The sequence below is a fragment of the Drosophila subpulchrella genome, chromosome 3L (genome assembly GCF_014743375.2).
Source record: "Drosophila subpulchrella strain 33 F10 #4 breed RU33 chromosome 3L, RU_Dsub_v1.1 Primary Assembly, whole genome shotgun sequence".
In the NCBI taxonomy this organism is placed as follows: domain Eukaryota; kingdom Metazoa; phylum Arthropoda; class Insecta; order Diptera; family Drosophilidae; genus Drosophila; species Drosophila subpulchrella.
The window spans coordinates 13,180,461-13,197,142 of NC_050612.1; the positions used below are offsets into that span (position 1 = coordinate 13,180,461).

At 37.2% G+C, this 16,682-nt stretch overlaps 2 protein-coding genes across 6 annotated transcripts in view; one reads left to right on the forward strand and one right to left on the reverse strand.

The window, feature by feature from the left end:
* The first annotated feature begins 173 nt into the window (after window positions 1-173).
* The window catches only part of LOC119552766 (LIM and SH3 domain protein Lasp), a 33,038-nt gene continuing 16,529 nt past the window's right edge, over window positions 174-16,682 (forward strand). For 2 of the 4 annotated variants that reach the window (XM_037862573.1, XM_037862574.1), the window contains exon 1: window positions 177-1,064. In XM_037862573.1, coding sequence (XP_037718501.1) covers window positions 996-1,064 — 69 coding nt within the window. In that variant the 5' untranslated portion in view covers window positions 177-995. Of the gene's footprint in view, window positions 1,065-16,682 lie in introns of all 4 variants that reach the window. The other 2 variants (XM_037862571.1, XM_037862572.1) reach the window with 2 other exon arrangements.
* Window positions 6,486-8,036, reverse strand: LOC119552768 (caskin-1). 2 transcript variants are annotated; one of them, XM_037862576.1, is made up of 2 exons: window positions 7,950-8,030; window positions 6,486-7,884 (listed from the first exon to the last, which is right to left on the reverse strand). In XM_037862576.1, the coding sequence occupies exons 1-2, from the start codon at window positions 7,977-7,979 to the stop codon at window positions 6,700-6,702; spliced, it is 1,215 nt and encodes a 404-aa protein (XP_037718504.1). In that variant the 5' UTR covers window positions 7,980-8,030; the 3' UTR covers window positions 6,486-6,699. The 2 variants fall into 2 exon arrangements, 1 of the variants encoding a protein (XP_037718504.1); XR_005219732.1 differs by having other exon boundaries at window positions 7,750-7,880; window positions 7,950-8,036.

The window sequence follows — 16,682 nt, forward strand, 5'->3', positions numbered from 1 at the left end:
GTTGCCTTACGTTTTGTTGACACTTACGTTCGCATCTTCCATCTCCCTTTTTCACTGACACTTACGCTGAGGCTGTCTCCCTTTTTTATTTTTAACGTACGTTGCCTTACGTTTTGCCGACACTTACGTTTTCTTACGTTTTTTGTGCTCCGAGAGCAGATTTCCAGATTTGACTAACCGCCAGCAAACCGTTCAGTTCGCCTCGCGCAGGCGAATTCGAGATAGATTTTTGACTTGATTCGAAAAGTGTGCGACAGCCGTGTGTGGTGCGATCCATCTCACATCTCCACATCTATTTGTTGCGTCGATTTGCGGATACATTTTCTAATCGAACGGAACGAAGTTGCTTTATCGCGTTTTTCGTTCGAGTCGCGCCTCAATCAAATTCACCTTAAAAAGTAAAACACAAACGGTAGATTACGATTTCTGGGCGGTCTTATCAAGAATAACGGGATTAAATCGAGACAAACGCCCACGGCAGTCGCTCTTCCTCTTCTTTCCTCTGCGCGCGTCGCTTTTCTTACCTGCAGCGCAGTCGCGACAGCTGAAAATTAATACAAAATACAGCAGGGAAAAAGTGTAAATTGGCTTAAACAAAACGAAAGAAAAAGAGTTACGATCGATCGATCAGTTATTTATATAACGCTAGCGACAACAACCAAGCAAACCAGTTATTAGATGTTTTTGTGAATAGTGTGAAACAAATTCTCGGCTCATACCTGCACACAAAACAAATACATTCCCATAGTTCCTATTCCGATCCGATCAGGTTCTTGAAATCGCCAGCAGATCTCACCAGAAGAAAATGCAAAACTGAGCCGAGTGTGTTTTTTCGTGGAGTGCGGAAAAGTGTCGCCCCAAAAAAGTGGAAAATTACAGAGCTAACAATAATAATATCCAATATCCTGGTGTGTAAATAAAATTGCTTATACATACACACAACCGTACGCTCGTACTCGAAGAAGTAAAAAACAAAGGAGGAGAAAAGCGGCAAGATGAATAAAACCTGTGCGCGTTGCCAAAAGGTGGTCTATCCCATCGAGGAGCTCAAGTGTCTGGATAAAGTGAGTAAAGCTTAGAATATATTATAAATCCTATTCGGTTTCCCAGATTCTATATAGTTTTTGGTGGCTCCTTTTGGCTTTTTAAGCCGCTGTTGCGTGCACTTGTTGCGGGCGCTAGAGCGAGACGGCTAGCTGGCACATGGCATGGGTTCTGCTCTCCCGCTTCCTCTCCCTGATTTCCCACCATAGTCCCCCTTCCCTCAATCCCCCCCTCCACCATTGATCATGCGTGCCTTTTTTCCGTTGCTCTGCTTCTTCTGTGTTTATTATCCTATGCTTAATAACCGCAAAAGTTGTTTGGCTGCCTTTCCATTCGCTTCGCGGAATTCAAATATTTACTGGAAAATAACGGCGCAGCTTCGCGCGTGTCTGTGTGTGGGTGTAATAGCACTATTGCACTGGGAAAAACAAAAGATCGTCTGATTCTCATTTAGTTTCTTTGAAAGAAATGAGAAATATTTTTTAAAGTCGCAATAATAATGCAATTTTGACGGGTTCCCGGTTTTACTTTTAATTTTAGTGATCAGTAGGTGCGATAGAAATTTCTTTTGGGTAAATTCACCTAAAATCTGAATCTAAAAGGGTAATTTTTACCTTTGTATTACCTTTAGTATTAGATTACATAAAAGTTTTCTGGATATAAAGTATTTAAAAAATGACTTAAAAGATTTTTATAGATAAAAAAGTTTTTCGATCTTCGTCCAAGCCGTTTCCAATTTAACGTACTTTGAGTTTAGACAGAATGTTTTAATCTTTTAAGTTAAAAAATTCATAGCAACGTTTAATTCCCACAAAAAAAATTTAAGATCATTTTAAGGTAGACTCAATCTTAATGTTTAATGATCATTTATTTACATTTTTGTTTAGTGTAATTGTGCGGGTGGCGACAACAACAAACATTACTGTGTTCATAAATATTTTTCGCCAACTCAGGAAATTTCTACAATTGCTTTTAATTTACGTTTGCCGCCGCCGCTTCCGCTGGCAGAATTTTCGGGCTCCCTCTCTAATTATGTCTCGCCCTCTCTTTCTCGCGGCGGCGCTTGTTGCATTTCAGTTTTTGCGATCTTGTGTCTTTTTCGCACTGCTTTTTTAAGTTGCAGCTGCTTTTGTTGTCTTTTTTTGTTTTTGTTGTTGTCTTTTGAAAAAGCAACAAAAGCAAATCCGTTGACCGACCTTGAGCGCATATTTTCGAGACTTGAGACCAGTTTGTTTTACTGCGTTCTCACACACACTCAAGCCTAAAATCTGATACAGTGGCTCTCGCGAAATTAGCAGCTGGCAAAATACAACATTTCACAATTTTGAGAAATTTTCCAGTGAAATTATCTATAACTCAAACTAAGCGACTAAGTCTTATCTTCGGGAAAACACAATGATCTTTCACAAATGGAATGTTAATAGGAAAAAAATAGTAGTAATGCATGAGTAACCAAAATTTGTTCTTTCTTTCTTAATAATCATTTAATTTTAATGGCAAAATCTTGATATTAATATTTGTTCTTAAGAGTTGACAAATTCAAAAGCAATTTTAAGTTTTTGAAAATTCAAAAAAAAAATTTACTTAGACTTCAAGAGGTTTAAAATTAAACCAGTTTTTAATACCCAAAACTGATATCAAACGTGAAATAGCACTATTAAAAAAGGATCATAGGGCTTACATTTCATATGTAAATGTTTAGTTTTCCAACTAATTCGATCAATGATCTTTACCAAATGGAATTTTTCTAGGAAAAAAATAATTGTAATGCATGAGTACCCTACATTGGATTTTCCTTACTTAATAATCATGTAGTATTAATATTTATTATTTAGATTCATCTAAATCAAAAACAATTTTATGTTTTTAATTTTAAATTGTCGATATCTTTTAAGTTTTTGTAAATACACAGTTAGAACTAAATCTCAAATTTACCCCGACTTCAAGAGGTGTAAAATGAAACCAGTTTTTAATACTCAAAACTTATTTCAAACGGGAAATAGGACTATTAAAAGAAAATAATAGGGCTTACATTTCATATGTAAATGTTAAGTTTTCCAACTAATTCGCAAGGCACAGCTGTAAGTACACGCAAAGTGGGGCTTTCGTTTCTTATAATGTCGTGCCCGTGTCTTATTGGTTTATGCTTAATTCCAGTTTATTTTTATTGAACTCATGTTTGTCTCTAAGTCTGGGACTCGAGTCTTATTTAGTTCCATTTTATTTTCGCCCTTGGCTTGGCTGTCAATCTGTGTTTACGTTTTGGGGGTCTGTGTTGCTGTTCCGATGAAATTTGGAAGCTGATAACGCACCATTCGAGACAAACATTTACATTACGAATCGATTCGGTTTCCCCCCTTTCGAATCGAATTGAATCCATCAACAAATTCCGATTGGCAATCAGCTTCTCGAGTATCAGCGTTGAAACGTGTCAATCTCAAGACCCCTCCAGCCCTATGAAAACCCCCCCCTTTGCCGGCAACCACATCCTAATTATAGTCTCGTCTTTCTAGAGTTTCTTCTCCTACTTCCCGAGTCAGCAGTTTCTAATTATAGACAATGGAGTAATGAAGACTATTTTAAAGTCCCAAGACATTAGCAGACGCACTGAAGTCGGTTATAAAACATTTATATGCGTCTGCGTGTGTTTTTCGCCTAATGGAAATGCTGAAATTTGTAAACATGGCATTTGATGAAACCGGTGGCAAAGGGGGCCTAAAGTTTGAGGAGTATAAGTTTACCTTTACATTAAATTGCATTAGTTTTCTTGTGTAGTTTCCTGTTTCTGTTGCTGGGGTGTGTCTGCGAGATTGCGAAATAATTTAAATGCAGGCATTTCACAACAGTCCATAACGTTGAGCAATAGAACCGCCATATGAGGTCAGAGGCTTGACAAAATAAATGATTGCTATGCAGAGGGGATCAATCATATTTTTGTTTTTACTGGCTGTGAGCGCTTTACTAATTGAGGGATTTTTTGTTGGAAATTGTGTATTCAAAATGATTTCATTTGACTATAAAATCGTTGATATTTTTTTTTATAAAACTGGAAACATAGTAATAATAATCTAAATATCATGGAATTTCCAATGTAAATTAAAAACAATTTGTAGAATTTTTTAGCTACAATTTTAACACTAAAAATGCAAAGATCAGTAGGCAAATTAAATGTTAATAAAGTTTATAATATGTAGCTATTTAGTAATCTGATTTTATATGTGTCTAATTTACACATTTTTTTCGAATATTCACTGTACTTGCATTTTATAGCAATACAAAAACCCTGACTAACAAAAGCCTATGAGATCAGAAGCCAAGTTTAAACTATTGTTTTTCGTCGCTCAAGTTTGCTTACGCCATGAGTGTGTGAATTTTTATGCCACGGGAATTGAACAATAGTATTACTTCATCCAAGGGGAAATATTACATATTTTTCCTGAATCACCCCAATTTAAAAGGACGTTAGAATTATAGAGACTGCAGTGGGGATATGGTTTGACTGCTATCTGCACGTGACACATCCTGATGTAGGAATCGATACTCGTGACAGCAATAAACGGGTATTTTATACCAATTATCTCTTATTTCTTTCTTCCCCACAAGTATGTACCTCATAGATACAAACACACACAGAGATTGGCACGCGAATTCGTTTGAAAGAAATGCCTTTTTAAATGTGCCGTTAAAGTTTTGCGGCTTTTTGCGGCTTTTTGCGGCGCAACTCTGATGGCGCTTTGTTAATCGATTTTTGATAGCACCAAAAAAATTAAAAACCAAACGATTTGGAATGGAGAAGAGAAGTCAACTTGACTGGTGGACTATAAAGTGGGCCTGTACCCGTGCCTATATCCTCTGTGGCTGTCTGTTCTGTTGCCAATTTCATTTATCTCTCAGCTTTATATTTTCTTTCCTGCCTTATATTGCATTTAAGGAAATGGGCATATTGGAATTTAGGGAATTGCCGAGAATTTATTTTACTTTTTCTATTCCATAAATAGAAAATAAAAAAAATGAATATAAAAAAAAATTGTTAATAATAAAATATAGAAAAGAAAAGTTATGATTTACCTAAGGATAGATCCATTTAAAAAAGATATTTTATGTTTTGTTTTATAGTTACAAAAGATAAATTTAAAAATTAAAAAAAAATTGAATATAAATGTACATATGTATATTATCTTTACTTTACTGATTAACCTAAGAAAAGATAAATTTAAAAGTTTTGGTTTTGTTTTTAGTTTAAAAAGGTTTTTTGGAGCAAAGGTATACAAGTTGTAAATTCGAAAAGTGATTTTTTTTATATTTATAATAACAAAAATCGAAATTACAGAGTATTTTCTACTTTGTAATTCGAACTCGTACCCTTACCAATAGTAGTCATTGTTGCATTTGCGCTTTATTTTGCACGAAATATGTGAGTTTGACTTTTTGCTTTGCGCTTTGTTTGGCTTTGGCCTGACTTTTCGAGCTGTTTTCGATGTTTTTTACATCTTTTTTCCAGAGTCACAGCCACGACGAACGATTATTTCATGCTCGCAAGGAAAGTAAATGACCTCTTTGTTGTCATGTTGTCATGGGAAGTCGGGGGGGATCGAGAAAGAGAGCTGTGTAGAGCCCCATAGCTTTAGGTATGGCTATATCTACAGCTATAGGAACGTGCCAGTTTTTGGCCAGCCTTTTCTGGCCAATTTCGCAGAGCACGAATTGAGGGCCCAAAAAGAGGAAAGTCGAGAGTGGAGATTGGAGAGTGGAGAAGTGGAGAGTGGAGAGCACAAGTCACACAAAGAGGCAGCGAAGCATCAAAAATAAAAGCGTCGCCGTCCGTTTGACTTCGTTTGCCACTTAACGAGACCCCCCTTTAACCTCTGCGCACCTCCGCTCCTGTCATGGCACACATTTGCACTTGCCTGACCCCGCCGATGACCCCCACCCCTTTTTGCCGCCCCAATAGACCATCAGTTTTCACTGGGCCATGTTTTAATTTTTGCATCCTTTTCGAGTGACAAATGACTACAGCAACAAACTTCAAAATGCTGGGAGATGTAGAAGGGAATATTAGGAAAATTGAGAAAGGGTTGCGCTGAGAGAAAATACTGATTGATCTGTTGGGAGTTATTTATATAAAAATTTAATTTTAAAAGTATCTAATACTAAAATAATAATATTTCTATATATATTTCTAAATTTCTATATAAAATTTAATTATATTTCGAAATATGTATATATTATAGATAGATTTTTATTAAAACGTAGATATTTCTTATACTGAATTTAATTTATATGTTCTTATCACATTATAGGAATTCTAGAGAATTAAATTTTTATTTATTAGGATATTGGGAAATAAGTTTCTATACTCTCATCCCATAATAGAAACTCTTCTGCAATTTTCAAATAAGACATTGTTGAATCTAAACTTCAAAAACAATGATTTTTTTAAATTTTGGAACTAAATAACTTTATTTGCCAATATATGTATAACCAAAAGTAATTCCAATCTCGCTGGGCTGTCAGTTTCAAGAGCTGTCTTTGCTCGCCTGCCGAAGAGAGATTTTTCTTGAAATTTTGAAAAGATTTTTGATGCAACAAGACAACTTCAAACACAAAAACTAACTGATAAATTTGCATGGGTAAGGTCCTTGAGTCTCGGGCTGCCTAGGAGATCAACATGCTGGGCTCCAGCCACTTTTGCAGCATGACCTTGTTCTGGGCCAAAAGGGCGGCGGCCTCCAGATCACCGCGTTGGAAGAGTCTCTCATCTAAATCGAAGAGGGATCGATGGGTCGGCAGTTGAACGGTGTGTTTGCTGGACTTCACGTGGCCACGGTTGGGATATGGTCCCTGTCCAGCCGTCTGCTGAGCCAGGAAGCGTTGCATTCGCACATGATGATGGTCCAAGTAGGCGAAGACTTCGGAGCCCGTGGGCGAGGAACTCTGAAGACTCGGTGATGGCTTCTCTGGAACGGGAAGCGCTTCAGATTCAGCCTCTGCCAGTTTCTTCTTCTTGGCCTTCTTGGATTTCTTCGACTTGGATTTTGAACTGCTGACTGATGGAGTTGAGTTGGTCGGCTTGATAGGATTCTCCTCGACAATCCGAGACTGCGGATCGACCGGAGTCACCGTGTTCTCCTTTGAATTCACCTGGACATTGTGTGGCTTGGACTGCGGCGGCGGCGACGGCGGCGATGGCGGCGATGGCGGCGACATCGGCGGAGGATTCATTTTGACCTTGGTGACGGGAGAGCTCTTGGGACTCTGACGCTTGACCACCGGCTGATTGCCGACCCGTTTGACACGTGGAGATAGTACCACCTTCACCTTGAGCCTGGAAACGGGATGCGATTCCACGGCGGCGGCATAGCTCATGGGATAGGGATTGTCGGGTAAGTAGGAGGAGGAGGATGTAGTTGGACGACTGGAGGAAGACGGTTCCTCAAGGGGCATATAATCGCCGAGGGGCTTACGACGAACCGGAACGAAATTGCAGGACTCCCTGTTCGTGTTAGAGGAAGAGGAGCCACCTCTACGTCCAGTATTATTACCCCTTGCCGAATTGACTCCTCCGGAATTACTTCCACCGGGATTACCTCGTCCCGAATTACATCCTCCCGGATTACCCTTTCCGGAATTACCTCTTCCCGAATTACTTCCCCTGGACTGACCGCCTCTTGGGTTACCTCCTGTGGCACTACCTCCTCCGGAATTACCTCCTCCGGGGCCAACGGTTGGACCACCATTACCTCGGCGCTTCACCACCACCGTCGCGGATCTTGGTTTCGGATTCGCCAGTTTGGTCGACGTCTTTGGTTCTATTGCTGTAGGTGTTGTGGTTGGCTCTGGCTTACAGGGGGATATGAATCGGGGATTACTAAATCTACTGATGGCGACAAAAGAGACGCACTTACTTTGGCTTTTCGGGTGAACTGGGGTTTCATTTTTTTTTTGGCTTGAGTCTCCACGATTCGACAGTCACTGTTATAATAGAAATTCGATTACTGACTTTAGTTTGACAGAACGGGTTGCCACCTCTATAGATGTCTGGTATTAAAAAAGGGGTTGTCATAGATCTTAAAATAGTATTTTTTAAAATTTTAATTTTTATTGCAGCCATGGTTTTGTAAACAGGTTTTTATTATTATTATATTATATTATAATAGAAATTCGATTGCTGACAGGTTTTTATTATTATTATATTATATTATAATAGAAATTCGATTGCTGACTTTGACAGCAAGGGTTGCCACCCCTCTATAGATGTCTGGTATTAAAAAAGGGGTTGCCATACATTTAAAAATAGTATTTTTTTTTAATTTTAAATGGTCGGGAATATAAATTCGATTTCTTAATGAAATGGTAATTCGATTCGATAGGAAATTTTAGTTGGCAAAAGTAAAACCAGAGAGTAGGCGAACTTTTCTCTGTCTTTTATGTACTTATAGAAAGTATAGTTTAATAGATTATAGCTGAACTTTTTATTGATGAATGAATGGTGGATTTACTGCATTATTTTTTCCTGTGCCACACTCAAAGACTTTTTCGCTTTCGGAAGCCACGAACGGCCTGAAGAAGAATGACAATAGCTTTATGTATTTATTTATATACATTTTCTCTCCACTCTTGACTGGGCCTCTTCACCTCGCTCACTTCACTCAAAACTCGAAACTAAAGTTCACTTTTGCATGACAATCAATTTTTCACTCCGCGGTGGATGGAGAATACTGGCTCAAAGAGGGAATGTGTTGGGGAAAGGGGAAAATTGGAGTGGGGTGCATCAATTGAGGCATGAAAATAAAAGTGGTCAAGCAGGCGAAGAGGAAGAAAGATGCAGCGATAGAGGGGGACAATATTTCGACTTGTCACTGTCTTTACATCGCCCCTTTATTGCAATTTGTTTCCCGTCTTGTATCTTTTCTAGGCGATCAGTCAGATACAGATATGTATGGTAATTTGAATAATTTAAGTAAATATAATAGGGATTTTAAATGCAATGTATATAAATAGTAGTATTTTTTAAAAAAATATTTCATATAAGAACTATTTTAATAATAAAATTTGCTTGTAGATACAATAATATCAAGAAATATCAATTTAAATCCTTTTTAAATTAAATTATCTTCACAAGTAAGTCAAGTCGTTATATAGATTTTTAAAAGCTTAATTTTATGATTGTTTTACGATATACCATATTAGATAAGATATGAACAAGAAGCCAACTTTGAAAATTGGCAATGAATTCAATGGAGTGAGCTAATTTTTCATTTCTTACCTTCACTCTTCACCTTAATTATCGTTTTTCCAGTTCCCTGTTGCCTGAGAACTATTGTGGCCGTAACTTTTGTTTTACTCGAAGATTATGCAATTTTCTTCCCTCGAAAGCCCCCCTTTTTTTTACCACTCACTTTCATTGCACTTTAATCTCCAAGAGAATCTTAAGTTTCTGCTCCCATTTCCACTCATTGAGACATCGCCTAATTAGACTTCGCTTTCAAGAGGTTCGCTTGCCAATTTTTTTCCTCGCCGAGATGGAAAGCAAATCAAAGACGACGAAAAAAAAAGACTGAGAAACTGCGGCCAAAAAATGGAATTTTCTATGCCTACAAACTTCAAAGTCAAGATTTCGTTTGGCCAGCAGTTTTTTTCGAGCAACTTGGCGTCTTTTGTGTCCCAAATTGTAAATGTAACAAAAAGTTTTGTCCAATTCGGAAAGTGGAAGTCGTCGTTGTCGTTGTAGAAGTTGTTTGAAAACTTTAAATAGCTTCTGCTGCTGCTGCTGTGGCTTGTATTATTTCTGTTTTTTCCGTTCCGAGGGCTTTCCCTCCAATTAAACGTTTCCCATTGTGGGCCTCGTATTGTATAATTAATTTCGATGCTCAAATTTTGACTAATGACCGAAAAAGAAGAATGGAGAAGATGATTGAAGAGAGTCTAAACATGTTTTTTTGGGTCAAGCTTTTGATTCTTCTGCAGCTCATTTCGCTTCTTCTGGGTTTCCTGTTTTGGATGTGCATTTTAATTGTTTTCCCTCCCTCTTTTGTTGTCCAAAAATTATATTCATTTTAATGCGCATTTGCTTTTGTAGGAGGGGGGATTGAACTTCCCTCTTTTGTCACTTGTAACAAGACGCACTCACTTGACTTGAACTCATAGGGGAAAATAAAAAGAAAGAGGGGAATTTGGGAATATGTTCTCCTTCTCGAAAGAATTGCTTTGTTTAAATTCAATTGATCTTTATTAACTCGACCGTGCTGGGAAACGGAGATCCCAGGGGAAAGATCACTCGAGAGGTCTGCCAACGACTCGTGTAAATTGTGAAGGGGGAGACAACAAGTTGAACTCGTCTTCGGGGTCCCTCTTGTTTTTATTTTATTATTTCTTTCCCTTAAGCATTTGCATTTGACTTTCGTCGTCATCATCCAATTGATCTGATACCCCCTTTATGCCAGTTTTCAATGAGGGGGATCTGTAAATAGGCGGGTTGTGTTCTAAGTTGGGTGATTTTATTGCATCTGCGGTGGGGATTATTTATAGAGGGGAGAAGGCCAGAGATGGGGAAGTTCAAGTGGTTGTTGCGCTATTTTTGAGTTGCCTTGTACTTGAGAGAAAAAATCCCTTTAAATCCCTTCTAAAGCTTGCATTTTTTGCTCCAGTTTCACAATTTTTATTAGCCCTTTTGAACAAATTTCAATCTAGAAATAAAAATTTTATTATTTTATATCTTAAATACTATCATAACTTGGAAGTGCTGTAATTATCTTGTAATTTTTGATCCAGTTTTACCATTTTATTTGCACTTTTAAAAAATTTACAATCTAGAAATAAATGTTTTATCATTTTATATCTTGTATTTTAAAAACCATCCTAACCTGTAAGTGATGTAATTATTTCTTTAATTAAAGCACATTTTATTGATGGTTTAATGTCGCTTTTAATGTGCCGTTCGGTGCTTTCTGTGCCCGTTGCAGTGAAATCTTTTCTATTATTCAACTCTGCCCCACATTTAACCCCAAACCGCATTCTGCTGCCGCTGAACTTGTGTCCCACATCCAAAAGTTTCGCTTGTTCGTTCGTCTTGTGTGCAAAGAGTCCTCTTAATTAATAATTAAATGACTTCTTTTAAGCATGATGCATATATCATATATCCTTACTTCGTAAGCCAAGTCAACTGATTGGATATTATATCAGTTTTTTCCATTATATAAACTTTGGCTAATCACATAAGCCCTGCCACTCGTATTTGTATTTGAATCTGCACTTGCCATTTGGTTTGCAATGTGTGGGAATCGCCTTTTGTGCTTCCAGTGAAAATTCAAATAGAGCTCTTAACTGCCGGGAAAAATGGGGGTAGAGGGAGTGTGTGAAGTTTCTGACGTTTATAAATTAAACAAGCAAAATGCTGAAACGTCAGCAAAACTGAACTAAACTGAAATGAACTGAACTGAACGGAGAGCAGAGCCACAGGCGGCATTTCCTATTGACTTTGCTAATTGACTGAAGCGAAGGGCCAAGGGAGTGGGGTAAAAACACGGAAAATGGCGTGAAAAACCTGGGAAAAGGTGGGTTGAAACTGTCCAAAGTTCTGACAGATAAAAATACTTTGAAAGTACTGAAAATATGTACCCCAGTTTCATAGTAAATTAGGGTACGGTCTCTAACAATACTTACAAAATATACAAAAAATAAAATTGTCTTAAGATGTATTCCAAACAAAATAGAATATAATACAAATACAATACAAGTCGAAAGTTCTATTATTACAAAACAATTTCCCATTTTTCTACTCGATTGAGAATGGAACTTAATAGATCATTCCCCCAAATCCCTTAGGACCGCTAACAAGAAACTTCTTTCCTTTTTAAGTGGCGGCATTTCGAAATGATATCTTGAATTGATAAACAAGTTTGGCTCTTTTGTGTGTGGAGTGTCACAAGTGATCTACAACAGAGTTTTGTTCACAAATCACTTTCTAATTGGTATAATCATTTGGCTCACACATTGAGGATGAGGATGTGAGTTCCCATGGGGTGACCCGAGCATATGGTAATCGGTAGATGCATATTCAAGACCCTGATCCACCGCCTGCACAGATGTCAGGCAAACAAAAGAGGAAACATATATCACCGGAGCGTTGGTAATGCCCAATTTAAATAGAGAAGAGCAAACACACATTTGATTGCGTAGAAGAGGAGCATTAGGCGGCAGTTTTTCCCCCACACATACAGCATACGTTTTCCCCTCGGCTGCTCTAGGAAAATAGAGAAAAACATACACTCCCCACGTGAAATCAAAACCCACTTGCAGTTGCCAGCTGCTGTGTCTTTAGCTTCTGCTGATGACGCTGATGGAGGAACTTTACTCCAGAGTTGGAGTTCCGAGTTGCAAGTTTGAGTTGCTGCAAGTGGACGGGGGCGGTTCGGAATCACACATATAGAAAGATATAGAGGGAATCCGCCTGATGAGGCGGAAGTGAAAGCGACCAAGCAGAATTAAACCGCTTCCTCTCTTTTCACCCACTTCCCAAAGCTTGGGCTATTGTGCCAAAGCACCTCTCATATGTGGATACCCTGGATGGCGGATGGTATTATAATTGGATCTGTGATGCTATAAGATGATATTATATCATTCCGTTTGGATTTCCTGCAACAGTTTCTATATAAAAAAGAATTTTTTTTTTAGAAAGAAACCTTTCTGTTATAATCTTAAATATAGATGAGAAAACACATCGATCAAATTTGTACAATCTGAAATTACCAAATCAGTTTAGACCTAATTGTAGAAATTCAATAAGTTGCTAGACTATAAAGATAAAATATCAAGATAAAACGCGTTACACTTGAGATTTGATAACTCTATCAATTAGCAAATGGAATTGAATTTTAAAAACCTTTAGACTGAAAAATGTGAGAAGTTCTTGACTACTTTATTGCGAATGTGTAAGATAAAATATGTATCCAAAAAGTCAAGGATAAGTCGGAAACATTACCATTAAATTTTAGAAAGAAAGTATCTTAGCTTACTTTAAATTTAGCTGTTACCTAGTTTACTTTATACTTTATAGGGTGTGAATGGAATTTTTACGGCTTAAAGCTAAGATCTAAGCCCCATTGAAGGGTAATAAAAAAGTCTGCTGTCTTGGATTCTTGAGTGGGTTTTTATTACATTTTCTTTTGGCAAGCCGTGGCTGCGCCTTAACCCAAAAAAACCCGCATTTGAGTTCAAGTTTTTGGTCAATTTAACACGCCGCCTTTCCACGCTCTGTTTGCGGCACGCCAATTGTTGTCTATAAGCAAAATGCGTGCTGACGTAAGGTCAAGGTGTTTTGAGACTAAACTCTACGTACTTTAGGCACTCTGCTCCTAAAATCAAAATAACCAAAAATGGCAAATAAAGAATTGTCATCATTGCAAAAAAAAAAAAAAAAAAAAACGAGGTGTTTGGTTTTTGGTGAGTCATCGATCAGAGTCCACAATAACTGATTGAATTTCATGTCTGTTGGTCTGTGGGGCAATTGTTGTATTTGTCTGACTTTCCTTATAAGGCGGCCCACACATGACATAATTGTCATTATCGACAACAACTACTGCAACAACAACTGATCGCTGATGAGCGTTAAGTAAGCCAGCAAATGGTTTTTAATTGTTGTTGCTGACGTGACCAGTTTAAACCCCTTATTTTGGTCATGCTATAATTGAATATTTACCCGGGGCTGAATGTGTGTTTGCTTATGCAATTGCCACTTCATGTTTTTCCATCTTCAGCATTTTCACACGCCCGAAAAAGGGCGGAAAACAGGAAAAACCGTTTGTATTATGGTATGGTATCTGGTCAAACAGATCTCTTCCCATGCCCATTGATTGGAATCTACAAGTTTTCAATTTGCCTCAACGCGCTTTCAATTTCATTCAATTGAGTTAGGGGTTTTCCTTTCTTTATTTGAGTTTTCAGCTGATGGCTAATTAAAAGTTTTTTTTAGGGGACGGAGGGAGGGGTGTCATAAATTGAGTTTGATAGACAAAGTTGGAAGTCAGTTTTGTGTGACTTGGATTGTCTTTGTGTTTGAGTTGCAGAGAAACTGGAACTTGTTGTTAGATTTTGCAATTACTATGTGTGCACTTTTGCACAGCCTCTGTCATATGCATACTTACATGTTTTTTCTGCTATTATATCTGCACAATCAAAAGGGGATAAAATGACGTAATCTTCCAGCGAAATTGTATACCGCCAAGTCTCGAAATAATGAACTGAAATAGCAGCATACCATATATGGTTAAATTTAACTTAATACCTGGGTGCGCAATCTTATAGATTGTTTTGGCGAGTTTGAAGAGTTTTTTTAGTTGCGCGATTACATTCCATAGATCTTGAGTCATATGTGTTGAGAAAGTTGTGAGATAAGATCGGTAAGCTCCCAAAGTAAATCTTATGTGGGGTATTATGAGAACATGTGTATCATGTTTGCCTCAACCTCATTCCGTTCAACATTCTTTTGGCCTTCATGTCACTGCCTTCGGTGTGGTGAAATATATTTCTCTACACTTGAGCAAAAGTTTTGCAAAGGTGGGGATGTTACAAGGCAGAAATATTATATCATCGAGTTAAGATTACTTTTAAAAATATATTGTGTTATTATCTACATATTATTAAATATTTCCTGTGGATCAACTTTATATTATTTTCGCATAACAATCTTAATTTTATTTTTAGGTGTACTCAATTTTGCCAAAACAGCAACCATTGATTAGAATCGCATTTTATGGTTATTGTTTTTTCCACATATTTGCACGTACACTGACTCTCAATCTGAGAGCAGAGATATAACCAAATTATTTGTTTATTAATTTCATTTATTGTCGGGAGTGGAGGGCAGAGATCGGGGTCACCAACTGCGTTCGTTTCGCTTTTTATTATTCGCATGCCTCTTTATTTTTCCCCCTTTTTTTTCTTGTTGAGATGGTTTTTTGTTTTGCCGGCAAGAACATGGGCGATTCGCAACCTAATGCTGCAAGAGAGCTCTTCGAGTGCGGATGACTCATTCTCCAGCAATGTCGAGTGCGCTAAGTGAGGAGGAGGAGGGTATGGGAAAGGGGTTTCTGCCGAGTTCAGATATGGTGTTGTCTTCTGGTGGGGACAACTCCATTCCACATCTTTCCACTTTGGCCACAGTGGTCTATACATACTAAACTAAAAGTGTTTTAGAGTGTTCAGAAATAGCCATTGGTATTTATAGATGATGTTTGGTTTCTAACAAACGGTTTAAATTTGGAATTTTTGAAAAATCACACATAAACAATTGGGTTTTCTTTCAAAACAAGCTTTTTCTAAGATGTTGTTTAGAGTATACTTCGAAAATGTTTATCTTTTTAAAGTATGCAAAGTAATTATTTAAAATAATTAACAAATATTTATTAAAACGATGCTATATTGTAATATACTTTTATTTTTAATAAACTCTTATGGGTTTATTTTAGTACACAGAGAAAACTATCCAAGAACATTGTTCTTGAATTGAGAGCATTCTTTCTTAAAAACCGTGTAGGCACAATTTAGTATCAATATAAGAACAAAATGGTGAGAAGAGAAAAGTTACATTGAGTTTATTTAACAACTTTTTGATAAGTATACACTAAGGACTGAACTAATAGGTTGTTTATATTTATAAGAAATGTTTAGCAAATTTAAGATCATAAATGACAACTGTGATCCCTGTTTTTTCCCAGTCTTTACTGCGACTATTGCCTGTTTTTTCCTCCACTTTGATGGTTTCTCTGGTCGTTGTTTTGATTAAACTGCTTTTGGAGTGGGGAATATGCGATGTTATGGCTACGCAGAGTTAGCGAATGAGACGGTGGAGTTGGTTTCAAATCATGATTAATATCTTATGTAAAGTTGACGGGGGGAGTTCTACTTCTGCATCCACTTCTTCGACTTCATTCCGTTGATAGTTCATAACGGTACCGGCTAGACTAGCATAAATTACTGCTTTTTAAGCGCTGCATCTCGTCGAACTTTAATTTGTGCTCGAAGAAAGCTGAGAGGCATTTCCCTCGGACAATGGACCAGAAGCATCTCCCGCTGAATAGCCATAGAATTTCATTCCTTAACTGTTTTTGCTGACCGGCAAACAAAAACCAAAACCCAGAAAAGAAAAAAAAAAAAAAAATAACAACAATAAAATCTGGCAAGGAACAACAATGCGATTCTGGATTTCAGTTTGCTCTCATGTCTGGAGAGTGTTTGCCTTTTGCCGTTTGGCATTTGAAGTGTTTATTGTCCCAAAACTTTTGGCAATTCGCTTTTGAAATACTCTCGTAAGTGTGAAACTCATAACTTTGCGATAAAGCTGGTTTAGCGAGGAAATGATAAACTTGAAGTGTTGAAATTTGTTTCTAAACAAGCATTATAGTTTGTTTTCTCTTAAAAATTTATGAAACCTTTTATTTCTATTATTAAACATAAATACATTTTTCTAACTGCTCTTTAGAATTAAAGTTGTTTACTATTTTTGAGTTCCTATAAATATAAAAATGCATATTATTTATTATAACAATTCAATATACTTTTGTCATTTTAAAGTGTGATTTCTAGTTCGGTATTTAAAGTTGAAGTGATTTCTCTTAGCTAAAGAAAACGAACAATCGCTT

What these genes read in the sequence shown, in the direction of transcription:
- LOC119552768 (XM_037862576.1), bottom strand. Translation starts at nt 7,979, where the DNA reads ATGAAACCCCAGTTCACCCGAAAAGCCAAA. An exon ending in AGTTCACCCGAAAAGCCAAA is followed by an intron (nt 7,885 to 7,949) that starts GTAAGTGCGTCT and finishes TCCCCCTGTAAG; the next exon opens with CCAGAGCCAACCACAACACC.